This window comes from Protomyctophum bolini (assembly GCF_963924005.1).
Source record: "Protomyctophum bolini genome assembly, chromosome: 7".
NCBI classification, from domain to species: domain Eukaryota; kingdom Metazoa; phylum Chordata; class Actinopteri; order Myctophiformes; family Myctophidae; genus Protomyctophum; species Protomyctophum bolini.
This window is the reverse complement of record NC_137868.1, coordinates 8400808-8420588: the sequence shown is the minus strand read 5'-3', so window position 1 is coordinate 8420588 and position 19781 is coordinate 8400808. Positions and strand designations below refer to the sequence as shown.

At 43.6% G+C, this 19781-nt stretch overlaps 1 protein-coding gene across 2 annotated transcripts; it reads right to left on the bottom strand.

Annotated features, from left to right (window-relative positions):
- Positions 1 to 296: 296 nt before the first annotated feature.
- ube3d (ubiquitin protein ligase E3D) lies at positions 297 to 19336 on the bottom strand. Of its 2 annotated transcripts, XR_013964405.1 has the most exons (11): positions 19042 to 19336; positions 17910 to 18121; positions 16652 to 16745; positions 15881 to 16106; positions 14866 to 14938; positions 14610 to 14688; positions 14260 to 14368; positions 13107 to 13306; positions 9981 to 10119; positions 797 to 934; positions 297 to 725 (listed from the first exon to the last, which is right to left on the bottom strand). XR_013964405.1 is itself a non-coding variant. In XM_080768812.1 (10 exons), exons 1-10 carry the CDS (start codon positions 19110 to 19112, stop codon positions 914 to 916), a joined length of 1224 nt encoding a protein of 407 aa, XP_080624938.1. In that variant the 5' UTR covers positions 19113 to 19336; the 3' UTR covers positions 726 to 913. The 2 variants fall into 2 exon arrangements, 1 of the variants encoding a protein (XP_080624938.1); XM_080768812.1 differs by lacking the exon at positions 297 to 725 and having other exon boundaries at positions 726 to 934.
- Between the last annotated feature and the right edge of the window lie 445 nt (positions 19337 to 19781).

Below are 19781 nucleotides of genomic sequence, written 5' to 3'. Positions count from 1 at the left end.
TGTATGCTGTAATTATATTCATGTGAAGTTCACAATGTTGCTGTACCTTGGGGACACGGAGTGAGTGCCTCGCTAATCAGAAATCAACACGAACTCCAGAACAGTGTCTTGCCTGCATACAGTATCAACTAAAAGAGTGCTCTCAAACCAAGAAAGGAGAAAAGTGGGAAGACATTTAGAAATGTAGAAAGGTTTAATCTTCTTTGCAAAAGGATTTAAGAAAAATACAAAATGTTAACAAATGTTAAAAAAACATTTTCTGGTATTTAATGAGATTGATTTTATAATTGGATCAAAGCATTATCTAAATGAATTTGGTGCAGAGAGAATATAATTATTAGCTGTGTCTATATCAACAGTACAGTACTACCACGTGGATTATTGTTGGGTGCAACATGGTCATGGTCATGTTTGTTCAATGGCGGGCCGGAGGCACGGCATCAAACCTCTTCAGAAAACCAACCAGGCTGAACAAGAACATAAACACACCTGCTCTTTATTAGTTGAAATGTACACACGGTAGTCATGCACGGATTGCCTGGGCCAATGCAATACTTAAAATAACATAACAATGCTGATCGTTTACTTTGTCTATATTTCGTTTTTGGCATTATTTATTCCCCCATTTTCCCAGGGAAAAAAGCTAATTAAGTAATATTCCACAAGAGGGTGTGCTTTACTGTGATTATTGGCACGCCGGCGATGTGAAGAAGAACGAGGCGTGACTGACACACACACACACACACACACACACACACACACACACACACACACACACACACACACACACACACACACACACACACACACACACACACACACACACACACACACACACACACACACACACACACACACACACAAATCAGAAGGAGGAATGCTCTGTGGATGGGATCTGCTGATCTATGAACTCTCACAGCCTCAAGTACGCCACCTGTGGAGAACAGACAGAAAAGGGGCCGTTCTTGAAATAGACTAGCAACAAGATTAATGCAAAAGTGCTAATCTACTTATCTCTGACAGGCAAAGATACCGGTAATCGTATTCACCCCTGTGATGTTTCTGCAGCTTAACTCACAAAGTATTTCACCAATCAGCATCATATGTCATGTGCCACTATTTACAATAGAGGCAAGAGAGGCAGCTGCCTCCCCAATTCCCTTTGAAAAACACTGAGAAAAAAAAAGAAGAGGAAAAATAAAATAAAAACACTAAACCTGCAAACTATTAGTAGGCGGTGGATTGGCTCCTTGCCCATTCTGTAGCGCGACCCTCACCCATAGGAATGCAAATGTTATGCCTTTGTCTGATGGGGTGCCAGGTGTCCCCCACACCTGGCACGCCATGAGACAAAGGCATACATTTGCATTCCTTAGTGGGCCAACACCTGTACTCGCCTGGCAGCCAGGTACAATCTCTTTGAAAACCTGCTTAGGTGTTTCTGATTGTGAAACCACGAAATGCAATTGAAAAGTGTGACGCAAATCAAGCCCGGGGTGAAAAACAAAACAGTTGGTAAACATAACATACATTTTCCAGGTCTTTGCCTGCTCTAATGGGACTGATATTATTTTCATATTTAGCAGCACAGCGATGCGTGATATTACACATTTTGGAACGTGAGAGGTCCTTTGAGAGAGGTTAAGCCGTGAGAGGTCTCTTAGCATTTTAGAGATTTAACTTAAGGTCTTAACTATTCAGTTATAGATACCGGTAATTTCAACTGCAACCCCCGTCATCTAATGTTGCTGTTGTAATTGCAATGTTGAAATGAGTCACACATTTGATGAAAATAAATACATTGATAATACTTGCATATTACCTTCAACATTTTTAAATTTTGTACTGTTTTTTCTTCTTTTTTGTTGTTGCCTGTGCAGGGGTCAGCGGTGACACAACACATTTTCTCTCCCTAAAATGTAATTTCTGGAGATGCCACTGTACTAGGCAAAGAAAATTCCCAAATATATCTTTCAAATCTGTCAATGACAACTACTGTATGTTATATTTGTGAATTCATAATCTCAGACATAATCCCCGTCCCTCCAGGCTACGGGAAACATGTCTGCAAGGATATGGAGTGGAACAAGCCAATCAGGCATCTACTTCTAGCCAATTACAACTGAAATGCCAAAAACGGGAAGAGATACTGAAGCGCATTTATAAATATATGAGTAACAGTGATCAAAGCTACTGAAGCAACACGTGAAATAATGATTTGATCTTGATGCATGGTGGACAACAAAACATGCATTCTTTGATGGTGTGGAAAATACGCCCGTGCGCATACTGATTATCTGCTCGATACATGAGTAAATTCTTTAATAAAGGCAACATTTCTGTCCCTCCGGACCTTCCTCAGTACTGTGATGCACAAGATGACCTGCTTGTTTTCTAAACAAAATGAATAAAAATAAGTGCATTATAGAGAAATACAGTGTCCAATAATAGAGGCTATGTGCGTGACATCGTAACCGGAAGTTATGTGGGAACGCCTATCGAGTGTAAAAAAAACCCACTTCTAGCCTTGACTGACCATACATCCAAACAGATGTATTAAACAACGTTAAACTCACCAACATTGCAGGTGTACAGAAAGCTTGAATTATTCTCTTTCTATCTGTAGTTTTTGTTTCATAAAGAATAAAAATCCACCTTAGACATGTTATGAGCTACTCTGTTTTTCCAGAGTTTCAGGAAAAAAGGACAAGTTTTTGGGCTTGTTTTGATCATCTAACAAGCCAACATTTCTTTGATACTATAATTAGGTTTGGGAGTAGTGTGAATCGCAGTGACAGAATCGGTCTGGTGTCTCTACTTTTTAATGCCCTGGCTAAAGTATGTGTTGTAATGTTAAATGACCTAAACATCAAATATTAGTATGTATAATGATAAATGCATTGAATCTTTTTTATTAGGATTATATAATGGCCATATTATTGTGCTTGTTTTTCGAGGGGAGATTTGACTTATTTCTCTCGCAAGAGTTGGCTTGTTTTTGGAGGTGGGTTGGCTTATTTTTCCTCACTAGAGTTGGCAGCACTGGTGCATAGGATACAACATGACATCTGGAGGACGGAGGAAGGGAGCAGGCATTGGAGTACGAGGCTATATCAGTCCAACCTGCATCCAACCCTCACCTCCTCACACTGAGGTGGCACTACAACATTGTGTGGAGAACGCAAGTAGAGTATTGGATTTTGGCGAGAGAGCAAGTGAGAACATCAACAACAACATACACAAATGTAGCACTATCGCCAATTTGCCAGAGGAAGGAGATCGTGTGGTAATTGTGTTGTAAATCAGACATGGGGTTTAACTGAATAACGTCTCTAACCGCTCCACTGAGCACAACTTTGTAATTTAGCTTTGTGGTGCGCTGCAAATTGACGATTTCTCAGACTAAAAGCTGAGACGTCTCTTTCACGCTCTATTGGTTAAATATAGCAGCACTTCAACACCTATTACCCATCTTGAAACAAAAAGCCACAGATGGCACTAGTGGTTTAATGAACTTCATAACGTGAATTCACATAAAAACACAGCTAAAAAAAAAATCTCTCTCAAATTAACTCTCGTTCTCTCCCATCCGCTATTCCTGGGTCCTGCAGGGTCAGAACAGTGCTGGGTGTGCTCCTGTGAGAGCTCTATATTGGGATGATGGATGAGGGCATTTGCACACAATCAAGGCCCCCCCGTCTACTCTGCCTCTGTGCCATGTCTGCTCTACGCTCCGGTGCAGGCACGGTAATTCATACAAATGATAAACAGCGACCAAGAGGTGAAGCTCTGTAAGAGACAAAAGGCAACACATCAGAAGGAATACGTGCTGTTCAGCTTATGGCACACGAGTGAAATGCCAACTGCAAAGACACAGGCATATGTTTCTGTCTGCTACTTGTTCCTCCCATCTGTAGAAATGATAACCCTTTAGTCATAGAAGGAATGTACAAAACCTGGGCTTATCTCGCGAAGAATGTACCGATACAATATCAGGAGATGGGTATGAGGAGCCAGAGGCTCTATAAACCTTTCCCACAAACAGTCATTCTTTGACGCTCACAGGCAGGCATTCTGTTATCACAGCACTCAAAACTTGGCAACGTGGCAGGGGAATATTTCCCGACTTGAAGAGAGAGCGAAAACGAGAACTAGACAGAAAGGGAAAGGGAGAGAGAGATTGATATTAGGAGGAGGAAAAAAAAGGATAAAGTGTGAGCACAGAAATGTGGAAGAGATTCTAAACTCAATCCAGCTGCACAGAATACTAACCCTGCCCTGCCGAGGAAAACAAGTCAAACTGAATTTCTGAGTCATTACGGAGGTAGTGGAAGGTTTCAGAAGGCCAAGGAGATTGTCCCAGCAAAGTGAACATAGCCACTGACCCACATAACGATGTGGAGTCTGGGCCCAATGGTCCAATGGTCAGATCATCCTGGGTGTGAGAGACCATTACGTTAACACCGAAGGGAAAAGAGGGCCCACTATTCAATCCAATTGCTTCTGGGTTTGTGATTCCATGGGATGACTCAAGCATGTCATTAACCCATTCTGACCTGAGATCAGATTCATACGAGGTTTCCACTGGACACACACTGGGTCTGATGAACCCATTCTGACCTGAGATCAGATTTAAAAAAATGTCAGTCGTTCTTCGATTTTTCAAAAATAGCAGACCTACAAGCTCGTAGCGCGCCACTCGGTGGCGCGCTACGAGCTTGTAGATCTGCTATTTTTCAATAGATAAAGCATAACATGATGCCAACACCAAAATGGGTGCCCGGTCAGAATGGGTTAAATTCGGTCATTGAGTGCTATTGACCTGAACCGTGATTGATGTCAATAGGTTTGTGCACCTACAGTATGACCAACAGCATACAGGTAGCACTGCCTTGCCAGACCAAATCCCAGCTAATTTAGAACCCATTCCTCAGTGTTCATTTAATCATATTTTTCTGTTTACACTTTCAGAGTTAAAATATTAATGAGCAAGAAATAAACCAATAATGTAAAGGCTTTGGTGGGAGTCGGTGCAAACTGACAATGGGACATGTCATCCTCAAGTCTTCTTCCCGTTAATGTTGATGTAAACACTGATACGACCGACCCCGTGTGACAGCGGCAGCGCTTGCGATGCATTCCCCGTCCCTATGCATCCGTTGGGCCACGTCTAATGAACCCCGACGTGTTTCCCGGGGTTGGGGAGTAATTAATTTCAACGATGTGCACGCAGCGGCTCCGAGTGTGACGTCTTGTGGACTGAAGGAAGGTATCGATCAAAGTCGTCCTCAGTTTTAGCTGCCCGGGCTATTCCGGGCCACGTCTATCTTACTTTCCAGGCTGTCCTGTGTGTGTGGGTGGGGGAGATTAATGAGGTGGGGTGAGGGTGGGGTGGAGGGCAGTCTTCTCTCTGGTGCAAGAGTGACACTTCTGAGCGGAGACTACTTTACGCCTCATTATGCTCCCCATTAAGGACGGAGGGCAGACCACGAGCGGCCTGACCGGAGGTCATTACACAATACACATCAGGAGAGACGTGATTAACCCATTCTGGCCGGGAACCCGTTTTGGTGTTAGCATTACGTTATGCTTTAGCTATTGAAAAATAGCAGATCTACAAGCTCATAGCGCGCCACCGAGTGGCGCGCTACGAGCTTGTAGGTCTGCTATTTTTTGAAAATTCGAAGAATGACTGACATTTTTAGAATCTGATCTCAGGTCAGAATGGGTTCATCAGACCAGTGTGTGTCCAGCGGAAACCTCGTATGAATCTGATCTCAGGTCAGAATGGGTTAAACGATACGGAAAAGCCACGCGAATATAATATATTTCACATCAAACTTTTATTTTGGTGACGCCTCCATTCGCACAGGTAGAGGAGTTTACTTTAATCAGGCTGAACCGTTGACCTTGTTTCGAAACAATCTCCTCATTATAATCGCACCTCAGTGTGCATATACTCAGAGTCATAACACCAATTAATCGCACAAAATAACGCGTTTGCATTTCCATAGCGCTTTTCCAAGTGCTCAAAGCGCTTTACAATGGTTAATTTATTCATACATTGGGAGGTGAAGCGGTGAACAACAGTCAACGCCAGTGTCCTCATTCATACGCCAATGGTGGCGAGCTCACACCGACCGACTCAGTGTCTTGCCCAAGGACACTTCGACATGTGGACAGGAGGAGCCGGGATTCGAAACCGCCGACCCATGGATCATTGGACGACCTGCTCTACCTCCTGAGCCACAGCCACAGCCACCCCAACATAAAACACTCCCGGAGTCCCGGTGTACGGGTGCGGACCTCATGACAGCACATTCCATGCACAGTGTAATAACAGGCTGTTTTAGGCTGCAGCCTTTCATCTAGTTAAAGTAGGGAGTCTAGGGACTCAAGCAAAGACATGCACACGCCATTACATTAAACCTCACTCATACACACCCATGTATGTGCGTGTAATGCACACTTATGTTTCCATGGTGAGAGACAAACACACTTGACTTCATTGCTACTTTGTCTCCTCCTCTGTCTCTGTCTCTCTCTCATATCACAGATCCAGCGCTTCAGATCCTTATCAACCATACCCACAGTGCTATCCTGTTTAATGTCTCCTCCATGCCCGTGTGTCAGTGTGTTGGAAGTGATTTGAACAGCGGAGGAACCCAGACCATCTCCGGTAACTGGAGATAACTCTATGATCACATTACCACTATGTCCTCCTCCGTCTGCGGGCAGAGCAGGCTACTATGGAGCGAGTAGGAAGTGTTTGAGTGGATCCATTTATCACACTCTTCTCAGTTGTCCAGACAGACACCAGCTGCAAAACCTCCTTCCATTTCAGTGCACCGTAATAGCTACTCCCATTGTCGTATGGCTGCGGCGGGCTGCCCAGATGATCGAAGGCAATCCCAATCCCCAATATAAGGATGTGCTCATGGGTTCTACTTCTAGCCACAGGGGTTGATATTAGAGGCAGTCAGTCTGCAGTGAGACAGCAGGGCCTGTGAAATGTAATTAGTTTACCATCCCAGAGGCTTGTGGTACATAAAACACACTAGTAAGCATTCTAAGTATTAGCCTGCAGCGCAGCACCTTCATAATAACACAGCAACAACACAATGACTCGCTTTAACCCATTAAGAACCTGGCTGAGGACCATTCTACAAATGCCTTCTGAATCAGTGAATCTCATACTTTCAAGATTTTGTTAAAGTTACCGCGTGGGGGTCCCCACGGGGTCCCTATACTGTACTGGTCTGTGTGATGCCCCACACACACAATGAGTAGTGGATGTGCCTGCCTATGCCTAACCTTCATCCTGTAGGTGAGCCTGGGTAGGGCATTGGCCTGATGGCTGATGGGAGAGCACCTGGGCCCGGTGTCTCCCAGAGGCCATAAATACAACACGCATCCCAGTTGAGAAGAGAGATCCAGAGGAGGCAGACCTGCTGCCTCCACTCCCTGCATTTAGCCTCCATGCCTCCGTTCCTTTATGTTTGATTGTTCTTTCCATCCACACACGCACCACACCATGTATCACACATCCATACACTACACCTACACCACTGACTCACACTCCATATCATTTGTTATGTTAAGTACTGCAGTTCTTTTTAGTTCCTTGTATAGGCCTATTATTTAATAAATCATATATTGTTCATCTTTCGCACGTCTCCTGCTCCGAATGTTTGTCATGGCAAGAGCCAGCCATGACATCTGTCACACCCGAAATCATATTGTTAATATGTGCGTGTGCATTAGGTTGCACAACAGTGACCCTTGGTGGTGAAAACCAACCAAACGCTATGTTCGTGCTCGGACACAGCCAGGGACGGACTCAGGGACACACATAGCTGTCTATAGGAGTGGTTGCACCACTCAAAAATCACACCATTGAAGTGAGTGGTGCAACTCCGTGTGGGGGTCCCCGGCCAGGGTGCTGGCCCGGTTCCGGCGAGCCGCCCTGCGTCCGAAATGGTTGAGAAATGACCGTGTGAGGGTCCCTCTATACTGTACTCTACTGTACTGTAATGTCACTTTACTGTACTGTACTGTAACACCCCAAATCATCATATATATATAGTTAATGTGGGTGTGTTAGGCTGCACAACAGTGACACTTGGTTGTGAAAAACAACCAAAAGCTATTTTCGTGCTCGAACACAGCCAGCCAGCTTTCATGCTCAGACACAGCCAGGGACAGACACAGGGACACACATAGCCGTCTATAGGAGTGGTTGCACCACTCAAAAATAGCAGATGTACAAGCTTGAATATCTACTATTTTTGAATAGGAAAAATGTAACATGATGACAAAGACTCTTTCCCTGTCTTAACGGTTTAAATTTTGTAATTTAGATTAGATAGATCGGCTTCTATTAATGCTTAGATCAGCTTCTATTAATGGTTACGTGTAAAAATAATAATGTCTGGCCCGCTCAGATCCTCTCTAATGAGAGCCACAGTCCGTCCATAAGCTAGTTCAACAGACCAAATAATTGGAGCTCCACCCGACAGCTGCTGTGACAGAAACAGCTTACTGCACAGCTTTAATGTCACTTGGAAGAGAAGAAAGTGCCAGAAGTTACATCCTTAACTTTCTTCACAGGACGTAGCAGATAATGTGGTGGTAATTACTCTGTAACAGTCAGGAAGATAGCTGGAAGAATAGTGTTGTCAGCACAGTTTACACCGCTCATTTCTCTAGTCAAACACTTTTACAAGTAGCTCTGGCAAAGTTTCATTGCAACGGTAGGTCGCAGTTTACCATGAAAACCTGCATTTCGTGTCAAGCCCAACACACACACAGCGACGCGGCACAGTATTGCTGTGCGTCATAGTCGCACAGCAACACCCACAGGACGCGGCGCGCTCCGCGCGGCTGGCCAGCCACGCCCACGGATTCCCGGATGAAGGCCACGCGGCAACGCCTGGAAAATAGAACAGCGGCGTATCGGAGCGTCAGGCGAGGCATGAACGCGCGCCAGCACGCGTCTGCCTCCACCGGTGTGGGATAGGTTCATTGCAAATAACGGAGGCGGCTGTTTTGACACGCAGCGTTCACAGACGGTGTGTGTTGGGCTTCAGTCAGTCCGCCTCGTGACACGCTCCATATATGGCCGTCTCAATATATGAAGATCACGACACCGACCTCAAACCCTGCATAGCCATACATGGAGAAGACTGGATCATCACCTAGATCTGCATATATGGAGCCGGGCCAGCAACTCTACATCTGACCTCACGGACACCATGTTGATCTGACCTCATGATCAAACCCTTAGATCTCCATATATGGAGCTGACCTGTTATGACATTCCATATGTTGATCCCTCCCCACCCGTCCATCCTCTTCGATGTCTCCCTTTTGACTGTTACCTGTCCCTTTAGGGCGAGGTCGCTTCTCGCCCTCAGGGCGTCTTACTGGTTAATACTAATGTTTGTCATTGTTGTTAGTTGTAGAAAAGGTACGGTGGTTGGCTTGACGGCCCGGGTATCGGAGGAGACCCGAGGCATTCTTCACCCTCCCAATGACTGATTGTGGGGGTTAGCAGAGATGGAGTACTTGTAGAGAGGCTGGGGAATTGGGAATTGGCTTCACTAAATTGGGACTTGAAGGGGAGAAAATGTCTTTTGTCTTGAAGGGGCATGTTTTGCACAACAACATAGTCTTTTCATTATGTCTGCCCACGATCTCTGTGATTCATACAGTACGTTTGTTTACCTCAGTCACTGATACTAACATATGATATTTTATTTTTTCTATGAACCTGTGACTGTTAATAAATTGAGGAATAAAAACACTGTAAAACACTGGAGAGTTAGGGAAAACGACGTAAACAACAATATTGAGCTCTCCTCTCACCACCCAGAGTCCCTGCTGTGGAGCTATTGCTAATATAAAACTCAAAACAGAATAAACTTATCCGGTAGATTCTTTCAGATCACATTACATACTTTATCCTTTGGTTGCCTCACCTGGAACTCGTTCATGCAACGCAACGATGTCGGAAGAGAAGAGTTGCTGTCGTCCATCAGTTCTTTTAGCTCTTCACATGCCTTCACCGGCAGGACCAGAGGATGGCCAATGGCACTGACCTCCCAACTGGTTAGGATTCTGAAAACACACACATGTTACAGTTAGTGCATTAGCTTTCGCCCCAAACAACAGCTAGTCTTCCCGGTGTCCAAGACATTACAATACAAAACATTACAATCACTGTTGTTGTCATACATCATCCAATAGAAAATTAATATACTTAACGGAGAAATTTGTCAACTTACGTTATTATCTTTTAACCATGATACAATGTTTTAAAAAACTCATAGTCAATGGCAAATGTGACACTTGTTGGCACAAAGCTGTATATAGGAGGGGCTAGCGCCCCTCAAAAATAAGAGAGTGCAGTACAAGACCAAGACTTATTTTCAGCATTGTAACTACAAGAGTATGAAACCAATGCCAATATGGCTCAGTTGAAGCATAGAAGAGGCATATAAATTCAAGGCAGAAGCAATGAGTACCATTTTAATATTTTAATATCTTTAACCCATTTTGGGCGGGAACCCCTTTTGGTGTTTTAAACTTGTTATAATTGGAAAAATAGCAGATCTACAAGCTCACGAGCTTGTAGGTCTGCTATTTTTGAAAAATCGTGAAAATATCTATTTCAGAAAACTGGAGGATTTAGAAGATTTATTTTTATATTTAAAATTTTGAGGTCAGGCCTAAATGGGTTAAATCCCTCAGAAGACACAGAAAACCGGATGAATGGCGTCTTTGACGTGCACTGGTGCATGCATGTGTGTGTGTGTGACGTGCACTGGTGCATGTGTGTGAGCAAGAAAGGAAAAAGGGGGATTGAGGAGAAAGAAAGAGATTTAGAGAGGAGAGATCGATGGCCCGTCTGAGCATGAATGGCGCCGATCCAGTTTCACTGGGGGTGACATTTAGCCATCTGTGTGCCATTCCTTGGAGGAGCACACGTCTCACCCTTCTGGAAGAGACAGATAACGGCCTCTCTCTCTCTCAGCCTCTATGTCCACCATGGCAGACTGCTACATGGTGACATGGTGGAAACACATGGAAATCATACAGCAACAGTGGTAAACAACACCGCAGGACTATGTCACCCAGTAGATGATTACCTACCGACTGGCAAACCAGCTGGCAAACCAGATGGACAGTTATAGGGGATTGTGCCAACTAGTCCAGTGGGTTTCTTTGACAGTCCATTAGACCTTACGGTATTTGGAATTATTCTATTCCGTTTCTGTACCAGGTTAAGCAACACAGACCATGCCTGTGGCACAGAGTATCATGCTGTATGTGTTCATTGTGTTGGTGCTGTAACGATGATAGCGTCTTTCAATCAAGGCATAATTTAATAATTTGACAGTGGTTACAACTTACAACCTGTATTAACCTGGCTCATTGATTCTGCGATTAATTAGGGGTCAAACTTAACAGTGCCTCTGCAGTTAACACCCCGATCACCCAGAACGAAGTTTTATCCAAAAAGACGAAGATTATTGATATCAAAGCCGATCGCATCTATCCACAGCCTAGGAGCGCCTGTTGCGCAATACTCGATGTTGCGCAACAGTGGGACGTCATCGAAAATGTTCCCCTCCCGTTTAGCCGACTAAGAAAAGATCATGTGTTAGACGGCCCACCGCGGTCCCGTCGCTAGTCGCGATATAATTAATCATACCTCCCGTTGTTGTCGATCGGCTCTAGAGTGCTATGGCTACATTTAGCTGCTACATCCACATCCGGGATAACATCCGGACCGTCGGTAAAAGTACTCCGCTGCTATGAATTGCCGGGCGCTATGATTTAATGGATTAAATAACCCTGCTGGGCAATCGGAGTGTTAAGTGTGCCCCGATTGTGACGGCCTCGATCAGAGTCATCCACCTCCCTTCGCATCACGTTAGAATCCAAAAATGTCAAAGATGAGTGATTATGAGGTGTTATGTAGTCTCTCGAGACAGACCGTTGACTCGATTGGGTGGAATGGGAAAGTTACAAGGGGAAATGGCAGCTGGTCATAACATTCCCCGCAATTGAATGATGTCCATTCCGTGTCACTTGCTGAAAATGAATGGTTTGGAACTGAAAAACTGTTTAAGAGCCGACAAGCTCAACAACCTCAGCCCTGAATTGATGAAATATGTAACAACAATGTCCAGAAATTCTGTGTGGAACAAGCACATTTTCCTCTGCTCCAAATTGCTTCTTAATGGAGCTGTATCTCGATCGAGGACAAACAATTTAGTTGTCAACTGAATATAGTCACTTGGATAAATGTATCTCTTCTATGGTAATAAAAATAATACATTACAAAACCATTCAGTGATATTAATCATAAACAGGATTGTCATTGTTTGCTGTTTTCTCAGAGAAATGTGAAGATTTTTTAAACTTTTTGGGGTATTGGAATTTGGCTTAAGCATGCCCCCCCTCTGTGATGTACAAAAGCAAACAAAGGCGCCCCTCACTTCACACAAGTGTGATTTTAAAATAGAGGAGGAACTCGCTTAATGTCAGGACAAATTCAGGGAAATCAAAGTTGTTTTGGAAGGGGTTTTCAAGATGCCTCTTGAAACATTCTAGCATTCTACACTACAGTAGGACCAATATTACAGCTCCATCTAAAAGAAATCCAATTAAAATAATGAGGATGGAAGATTCCACCGGTGGGGTGTATGAAGAGATGCACTCATGTGCACACAGACACACACCTGCTATACCTTTCAATGTATGACAGCAGGCACACAGAGGCTTGCCCCTTTCATAACAAATCCTACAGTGCATTGAACGGACACCGTTAAATCTAATGTATTCTGACAACTTGGGAGGTGCCTTTGAATTGGTGGGCTGGGCTAATTTGCGAAATGACAGACAATTAGGTTTGAAGTAGTAGTGAGAAATGTATAGTTTCATCTCATGTAAACAAACTTAGACTGTTATGTTCCCTTCCTCGCTGTGAGCCGTGAGACAAGTGGTTGCTTAGTATGGTTTGTGAAGGAAAGATAGAAGGACAGGGAAGAGACATGGATTGAGGGGGAGTGGTGGCGGGTTGTAGAAAGTGGCCTTACTCTTTTTGCATGAGGTCAAGTTGATCATCGCAAGCTATGTAGAGGACTTTCTGGGCTCTGGCAGCTCTGCATGACAGAATGTCAGGCCAGAGCTGTTGGCCCGGGGTGACTGGTTCGTCATCATCTTCGCCGACATCTTCGCCGACAGCCTGTCTCTCTGGAATGGATGCTGTGATGGAGTCGCTGTTCAACAGCCAGAGCTGCGGAGCGGACAAGTCATTTAACCCATTAAAACCGGGAACACATCTGTCTCATTTTATACCGCGCTTTGATCTTGTAGATCTGCTATTTTTGAAAAAATCAGGAAAATGTGCGAAAATCCTTATATATATTTTTTTAAGCCAACATTTTTTATTAAAATATTTGCTTCTTGGGGTCTATATATTTTGAGATGAGGGTCCATGGCCAAATACATGATATACTACTGATATACCAACATGGGTTTTTTTCAGAAAACTGTTTCTACCCAACATTTGTAGAATTGGGTTCTCAGGTCTTAATTCGTTAACACAGACAGGTGTCATGTGTGCACCTGAGTGGTCAAAGTCACATTCAGCGGCACACGTCAATACATTCAAACCTTCACCGAGACAAACATCATAATACAGCATTCACGTTACTCTTATGCTGTGATCACTGGGAGGTATAAGATACATTGCGACGCAGCATATCTGTAGCAGCTGTTGATAAACAACCACAACAGGGTCCCACCGTGCCTCAAGCGAGCCTAGTCAATACATCTCTCATCTGACGAAGATGCATTGACATCGAAACCTTGTCGTTTTTACCCGTACCCTGTAAATAAAGTATGTAATTGTCTTCCTTCCACTAGTGTTGAAGATGAACAATGTCCGACGAGCGAGAAAAATATAAAGGGAAATATAAAGCCTGGGGTTTAAAAGAACACGGCCAGAATTGTGTGCGCGGGAAGGTGAGTGGAAATGGTTAAACATTTTTGTAGCAGCTAACAAGCCGTGTCGGGGGCCTCCACTGAAAATGAATGGTAGCCTGTAGCTTTGTCGCTGCCAGTCGGACTCTGTCTGAACACAGCATCAATGTTACGTAAAGCCTTCCACCATGTTGGTTTGTTCTTACTGTCTGAACACAGCATCAACGTTACGTAGATCCTTCTACCGTGTTGGTTTGTTCTTACCAGTAAGAAGGTCTTTTCATCAGGTGTCTGGATAGTGAAGCGAAAGGAACTCAAAGTACTGGACAACGCCAGCAGCCTGGCTGCTATCGTCTGTTCCAGGAAACGAGATCTAGGAAAGTCGAGGACAAGTGGACAAATAAAATGCCTGCATTTAAGCTGCACATTCCTCTGCTTTGATACCAGATGGCATGCCTGCCAACCTGGAGACTCATCTTTCTTCCAGTCATAAAGAAATCTCAGGGAAGCATCAACAGTAAAACATAGTCTTGGCTTTTCTTGTATACGGTATTCATCAGAACCAACCAAGATAATGTGTTCATTTTCATATTCAAATATTAGATGAAACTCACCTGGGTAGGGACATGTCAGGTATGTAGTCTCCAACACTAGACTCCACCACTACCTCTGTGATGTACAGTTTCAGGGTTTCTAATATTAAAAAAAGGAGAAGTCATCAAATACTCCCAAAAATAGTAGTTGATTAATACAGTATTCTACTAATACAGTATGCTACAGTATGTTACCACCCCCCCCTCCCTCTGTGTGTGTGTGTGTGTGTGTGTGTGTGTGTGTGTGTGTGTGTGTGTGCACGTGTGTAGAGCTAACCTGATGCAATAGCTTCTCCAAGTACTGATGAGCAGCTCTTACAGGAAACGAGCATTAGTCTGTGGCATGGCTTCTGAACACAAAAACAAACCAAAAGAACATGGAAAAACAACATAAATCCACATCAGATTGGGAGGAGGCAGTGGAGAAGATAAAGAGATAAACAGACAGAGAAATAGCCAGATGGCCAAGAAATCCATTTCCTATTCCCCCCCCCCCCCCTTCATGTCAGTGATACCAACTACAACATTATGCACAAAGAGAGTGAGTGAGTGATAGAAGACCGTCCAATCCACATAGACCGCATGGAGGTATGTTGGTGTGTGCCAATATATTTGACATTTTGAATGTGCTACCTTTTCACCCCCAATTCCTACTTGGGGGTGAAAAGGTAGCACATTCAAAATGCCACATGGAGGGTTTAGCTACAGTCATCCAGATACACAGATAAAGACACCTGATGCCAGAAAAATATTTGTGCAGGTATCTCATTAGGCCTGCATGTTAATTAATCATTACTGTATATGTCCGGACATCACTATGCTTTATAGCACACATCAATATGCTGCAACAGCTCGTAAAAAGGATGACCTCCCAAATCAAGTGCAGTCATCCAACTCAGAACTCTACTTTGGAAATTTGGGGTACAATTACAGAACTCAGATTTCCCTGCCCTGGGCACAACATAACGGCATAGCAACCGAAAACATTGCTTTTAAACATATAACTGGATCGCTTATACGAAAGCAATTTCTGGGCGTCCCAAATGATCTACAGTAGTGGTGAAAATAATGAGTTCTGATTTGTGCTGACTACAGCAATAAGCTCTGACATTTGTTCCATTTCTGCCATTTGTTCCCAGCCACCTGTTTCATACTTGCTCACTCGTCATGTCGAGCTCCAAAATGAGTCAATCTATAATGCGATGCATTGTGAGCCGATCTACTATTTGGGGTGCGTGACACAGGCATGCATGCAGCCATGTATAAATCAGTCTTAGAAGAGTGTCTCTCACCTTCCGATCCTGGCTGCCTTCTGCGCCGACAGGGCCTTGTTCCTGGGTGAGAGTCTCTTCACAGCCACTGTCTCTGGCTACAAGGATGAAGGTGTCACCTAGTAAACAGTCCTCTGGACGGGGCAGCAACTTCTTGTTGTTAGCAAATGGGTCTGGGTGACAGCACCAGTCATCTACAATGGCATTCCAGTTGCCATTAGGAAGAGGGAGCACTCGCTTAAACACCCTTAGCAGTGAAAGAGAATTAAATAACAAGTTATTCATAAGGCAACAGCCAATATTTGCTTCCATCTATTATAATAATCTGGGTATGTTGGCAAAGTACAGTTGTGTACATTAGGATTAGGGCACAAGCTCATATCACCAATCAAATCTAAGCCCCTTCAGATTCAAAGAAGCTGACTGACTTCACCAAATTAATGAGAATGGAGACCATTGCATTTCTTAGTTTGGAACTATTTCATGGAAGAGCAATAGCATGATTGTCCTGAATATTACTTAGCTTTTGTTTCCTATGGTCAAAGAAACAACCCTCAAACTACACCAACATAAGGTTGACTGACTGTACTTATAGACATTCTGACTGTTTCACGAACTGTAAAGGGCCTTGCAAGCGTGAAGCGAGGAACGCAGGCGTTGTATAATTCACTATCATTGATCAACACAGTATGACTCAGGCCTCAGGTGAACCCAGGGGTTTCATCCACGGCTCCAAGTAGACAGAGGAAGTCATAAATAAACCAAAATAAATTTCCCATCCAACAGCCTCACCTGTCTTCCAGTAGCCTGGTCTGGCAGCCCTGGCAATAGAAGCAATAACTCTCCTTTACCCGCAGTCTCTCGATCACATCGACTGAGGAAGCCTCTGAGAAAATACAAACAAATAAACAAGCCAAACTCAGTGAGTTACTAGAGCTTATACTAGAGCACCATGTTGATGAAATACTGGACGGGCAGCAATCAATCCCTGTGTGATTGGGTTTCTCCCCCGGATGTGCTTCACCGTAGCATCCTCTCAGGGCAAACGTTGGTGGGAGTGATTGTAAATGACCAACTTCACAACATAAAACAAGTCTGGAAGCACAGAGATGAAGGCATGGTTGTGAATTCTGACCTTTCCACTGGATAGAATAATGAGCAAACCATTGTTCCTACAGTATGTCATCCTCAGTGGCATGTACTTCGAATATATTTCACAATGAGCTCAAATAAAAACCCAGCCCTGCCCACTTCACCTTTAGGCCTATAACTCTTGAACCGTAGGTTGGACTCGGACAATATCCCCCCCCCCCCCCCCCCTTCCCTGGATTCCTTGGATCATGATGCAACTCCCCATATAGGCCCCCTGCCATTTGTGCCAGACAAGAAAACATATGTGGAGTCAGATTGCATTTCAATTGGCTACGAGTGCCTTCAAAAGGTTGCGTTTCCTGGGTAGGCAAACCCAGCTTGGTGCAGACATTTCTAGCCGTAGCCACACAAATATTTTTTCAGAACATTTTTGAATTTCACTGATTAGTGATTAGTTAAAAATAAAAAAAAACTAAATAATTCATAAAAACTACACTAAAACTAAGCCTTTGAATAGTCAAGTATAAACTAAACTAGCAAACAGTTAAAATCTGCTATAAAATTTTAAAACTAAAAAATACTAAATTAATAAAAACAAAAGCTAATGCAAAGAAATCTCAAATTAATAATAACTTCAAACGGAGGTCAGGTGAAGCGGTTTTGAATGAAACGTTCACAGCTAATTAGAGCAGAATGTTCTCCCCAAGTTAACTTCACGAGTACCTTCTCCCCAAGGATGTGAGTCTGGGACTTCCCCCCCTTCTTCTTCGTTGGTTTTTAAAGATTTGAGTTAAAAATGTTCGCCATTCAAAGAATAGCAGAGCTACAGGCTTTGTACCGCGCTACGAGCTTGTAGATCTGCAAAATTTGAATAAACAAAGTAAAAAAATAATGCTTTTTAGTTCCAATCTAAAATGACACATGCTTTCCTGGTTTTAATGGGTTAAGAGGATATTACCTTCATCCGAGTGTTGGTCAATGTTGATGCGCAGTCTAAAATGTATCTCTTCTCCTGCTGCTTCCCCTCCTGCTGTCTGGATGCTGGACTCCGGCTCATAGCTGACTCCTGCTGGCACCTCAAAGCGTACGGAGGCTCGAGGAGACAGGACGACGAGGGACGAATCTCCCGCTGTCACACGCACCTCAGGAGGGTCACCAGCCATATCTTTCCTAGAAGACAGGGCGAGCAGGCAGGCACACACACATACTTACTAATTTCTCTCAATACCAAATCTCGAATGTATGATTCTCTATGTATATGTGTAACGCCCGGGATGCGGCTCAGAGGCAGAGCCTCTGCTTGATGGCCTCAAAAGTCTAATATCTTCCCCGCTCCAGAGGGATATCCCTAGTTAAGTTGTTGGACTTTCACGCCGGAGGCCCGAGTTCAAATGCCGGGCGTTTAAATTGGTGCCGTGGCCCGTGACCCGGATAGTGTTTCCCCGTGGGAGGAGGTCAAAAGGGAGGTGAGTGTAGCAGTGGCAGAGCCTCTGCCTGATGGCCTCAAAAGTTTATAAATATCTCCCCTGGTTCAGAGGGATATCCCTAGTGTAGTGGTTAAGATGTTGGACTTTCACGCGGGAGGCCCGAGTACGAATCCCAGGTGTATCGAAACATTACATTTTTACTCATGTCTCATAAATCAACAATAGTTATAGACATGTTGGACTTTAATAAAAAAAAGACATCTAATGGTCATGTATTTCCATCAAAAAAACTAAACTGCTCTAAAAGATATATGTAATAGCAACACCGCCACCCGCTGGTGGTCCAGCTTTACTACCACCACTTTCAGTGATGGGTGCATCTTTAGCTCATGCTTTAGCTAGTATGCACGCACGGTCTGTCTTTGCCTTCATAATGCTCAGCAGGGCAGTACATAAATTAAGAAATCCAGATTTAGTTTTTAGCGTATGTATATTAAATATGCGTACATCTGTTTATTTAATTTCATTGATTTTGTTTTACTTCCAGTTCCCTGATCAGAACTACTGATGTTAGCTTAGCTTAGACTACAATATTTGGCTAAAAATGCTTAGACTACAATATTTGGCTAAAAATACAAGAGAACACCGTTACTATTAACTTACCCGACAATTAGAAGACCGGTTTGTAGTCGTTTCCTGAGCTCTAGGAAAAACCCAATTGTTTTGGCTGACATGATTGTCCCAGATGTGTGGGAAAAAAGAAAAGAGTAGAAGACACGTGTAGTCTGAAACAACACCAACAAAATGTGTTAACTAACACGAGACAGGGCGGCTAGTTTGGACAGATAGAATAATTAAAACACAATTCAAAATGGAATGTTATTTTTATTTGACTAAACTAAACCAATTCATTACACCGCTCGCTCATGAAGTCGGAACCTGTTTATTATTCCGCAGCAACAAGAGACTGTCGGACGATTAAGGGGAACGTGCAGAAAATCTGCAATGCAGCCTGGGAGCTCCCTCCCCTGTGCCGTAAAACACAGATTTACAAGCTAACAACGCGTCGCGATCACAGTCTATGGTTTCAACATGCGACGCGCTGTTAGCTTGTAGATCTGCTCTTTTGGGGGCGCTTGGGTCACGGAGTCTAACATCCCATGGTTTGGAAGGACGGTTGACTTTGATGTCACCACATCTAACAAACCATTCATCAAAACAGTAACAAAGACAAATTCCTGTGACCACAGTGAAGTTGCATGATTTTAGAATATAGAATTTCAATTTAGAATAAGGTAAAGACAATTACTAAGTTGGTGTGAGTTTTCGAAGAGGTAGCTAAGCTAAAACTATTTATCAGTCCAATGTTAATTTATTATTTCAAATTGTTCCTAACGTGGGCA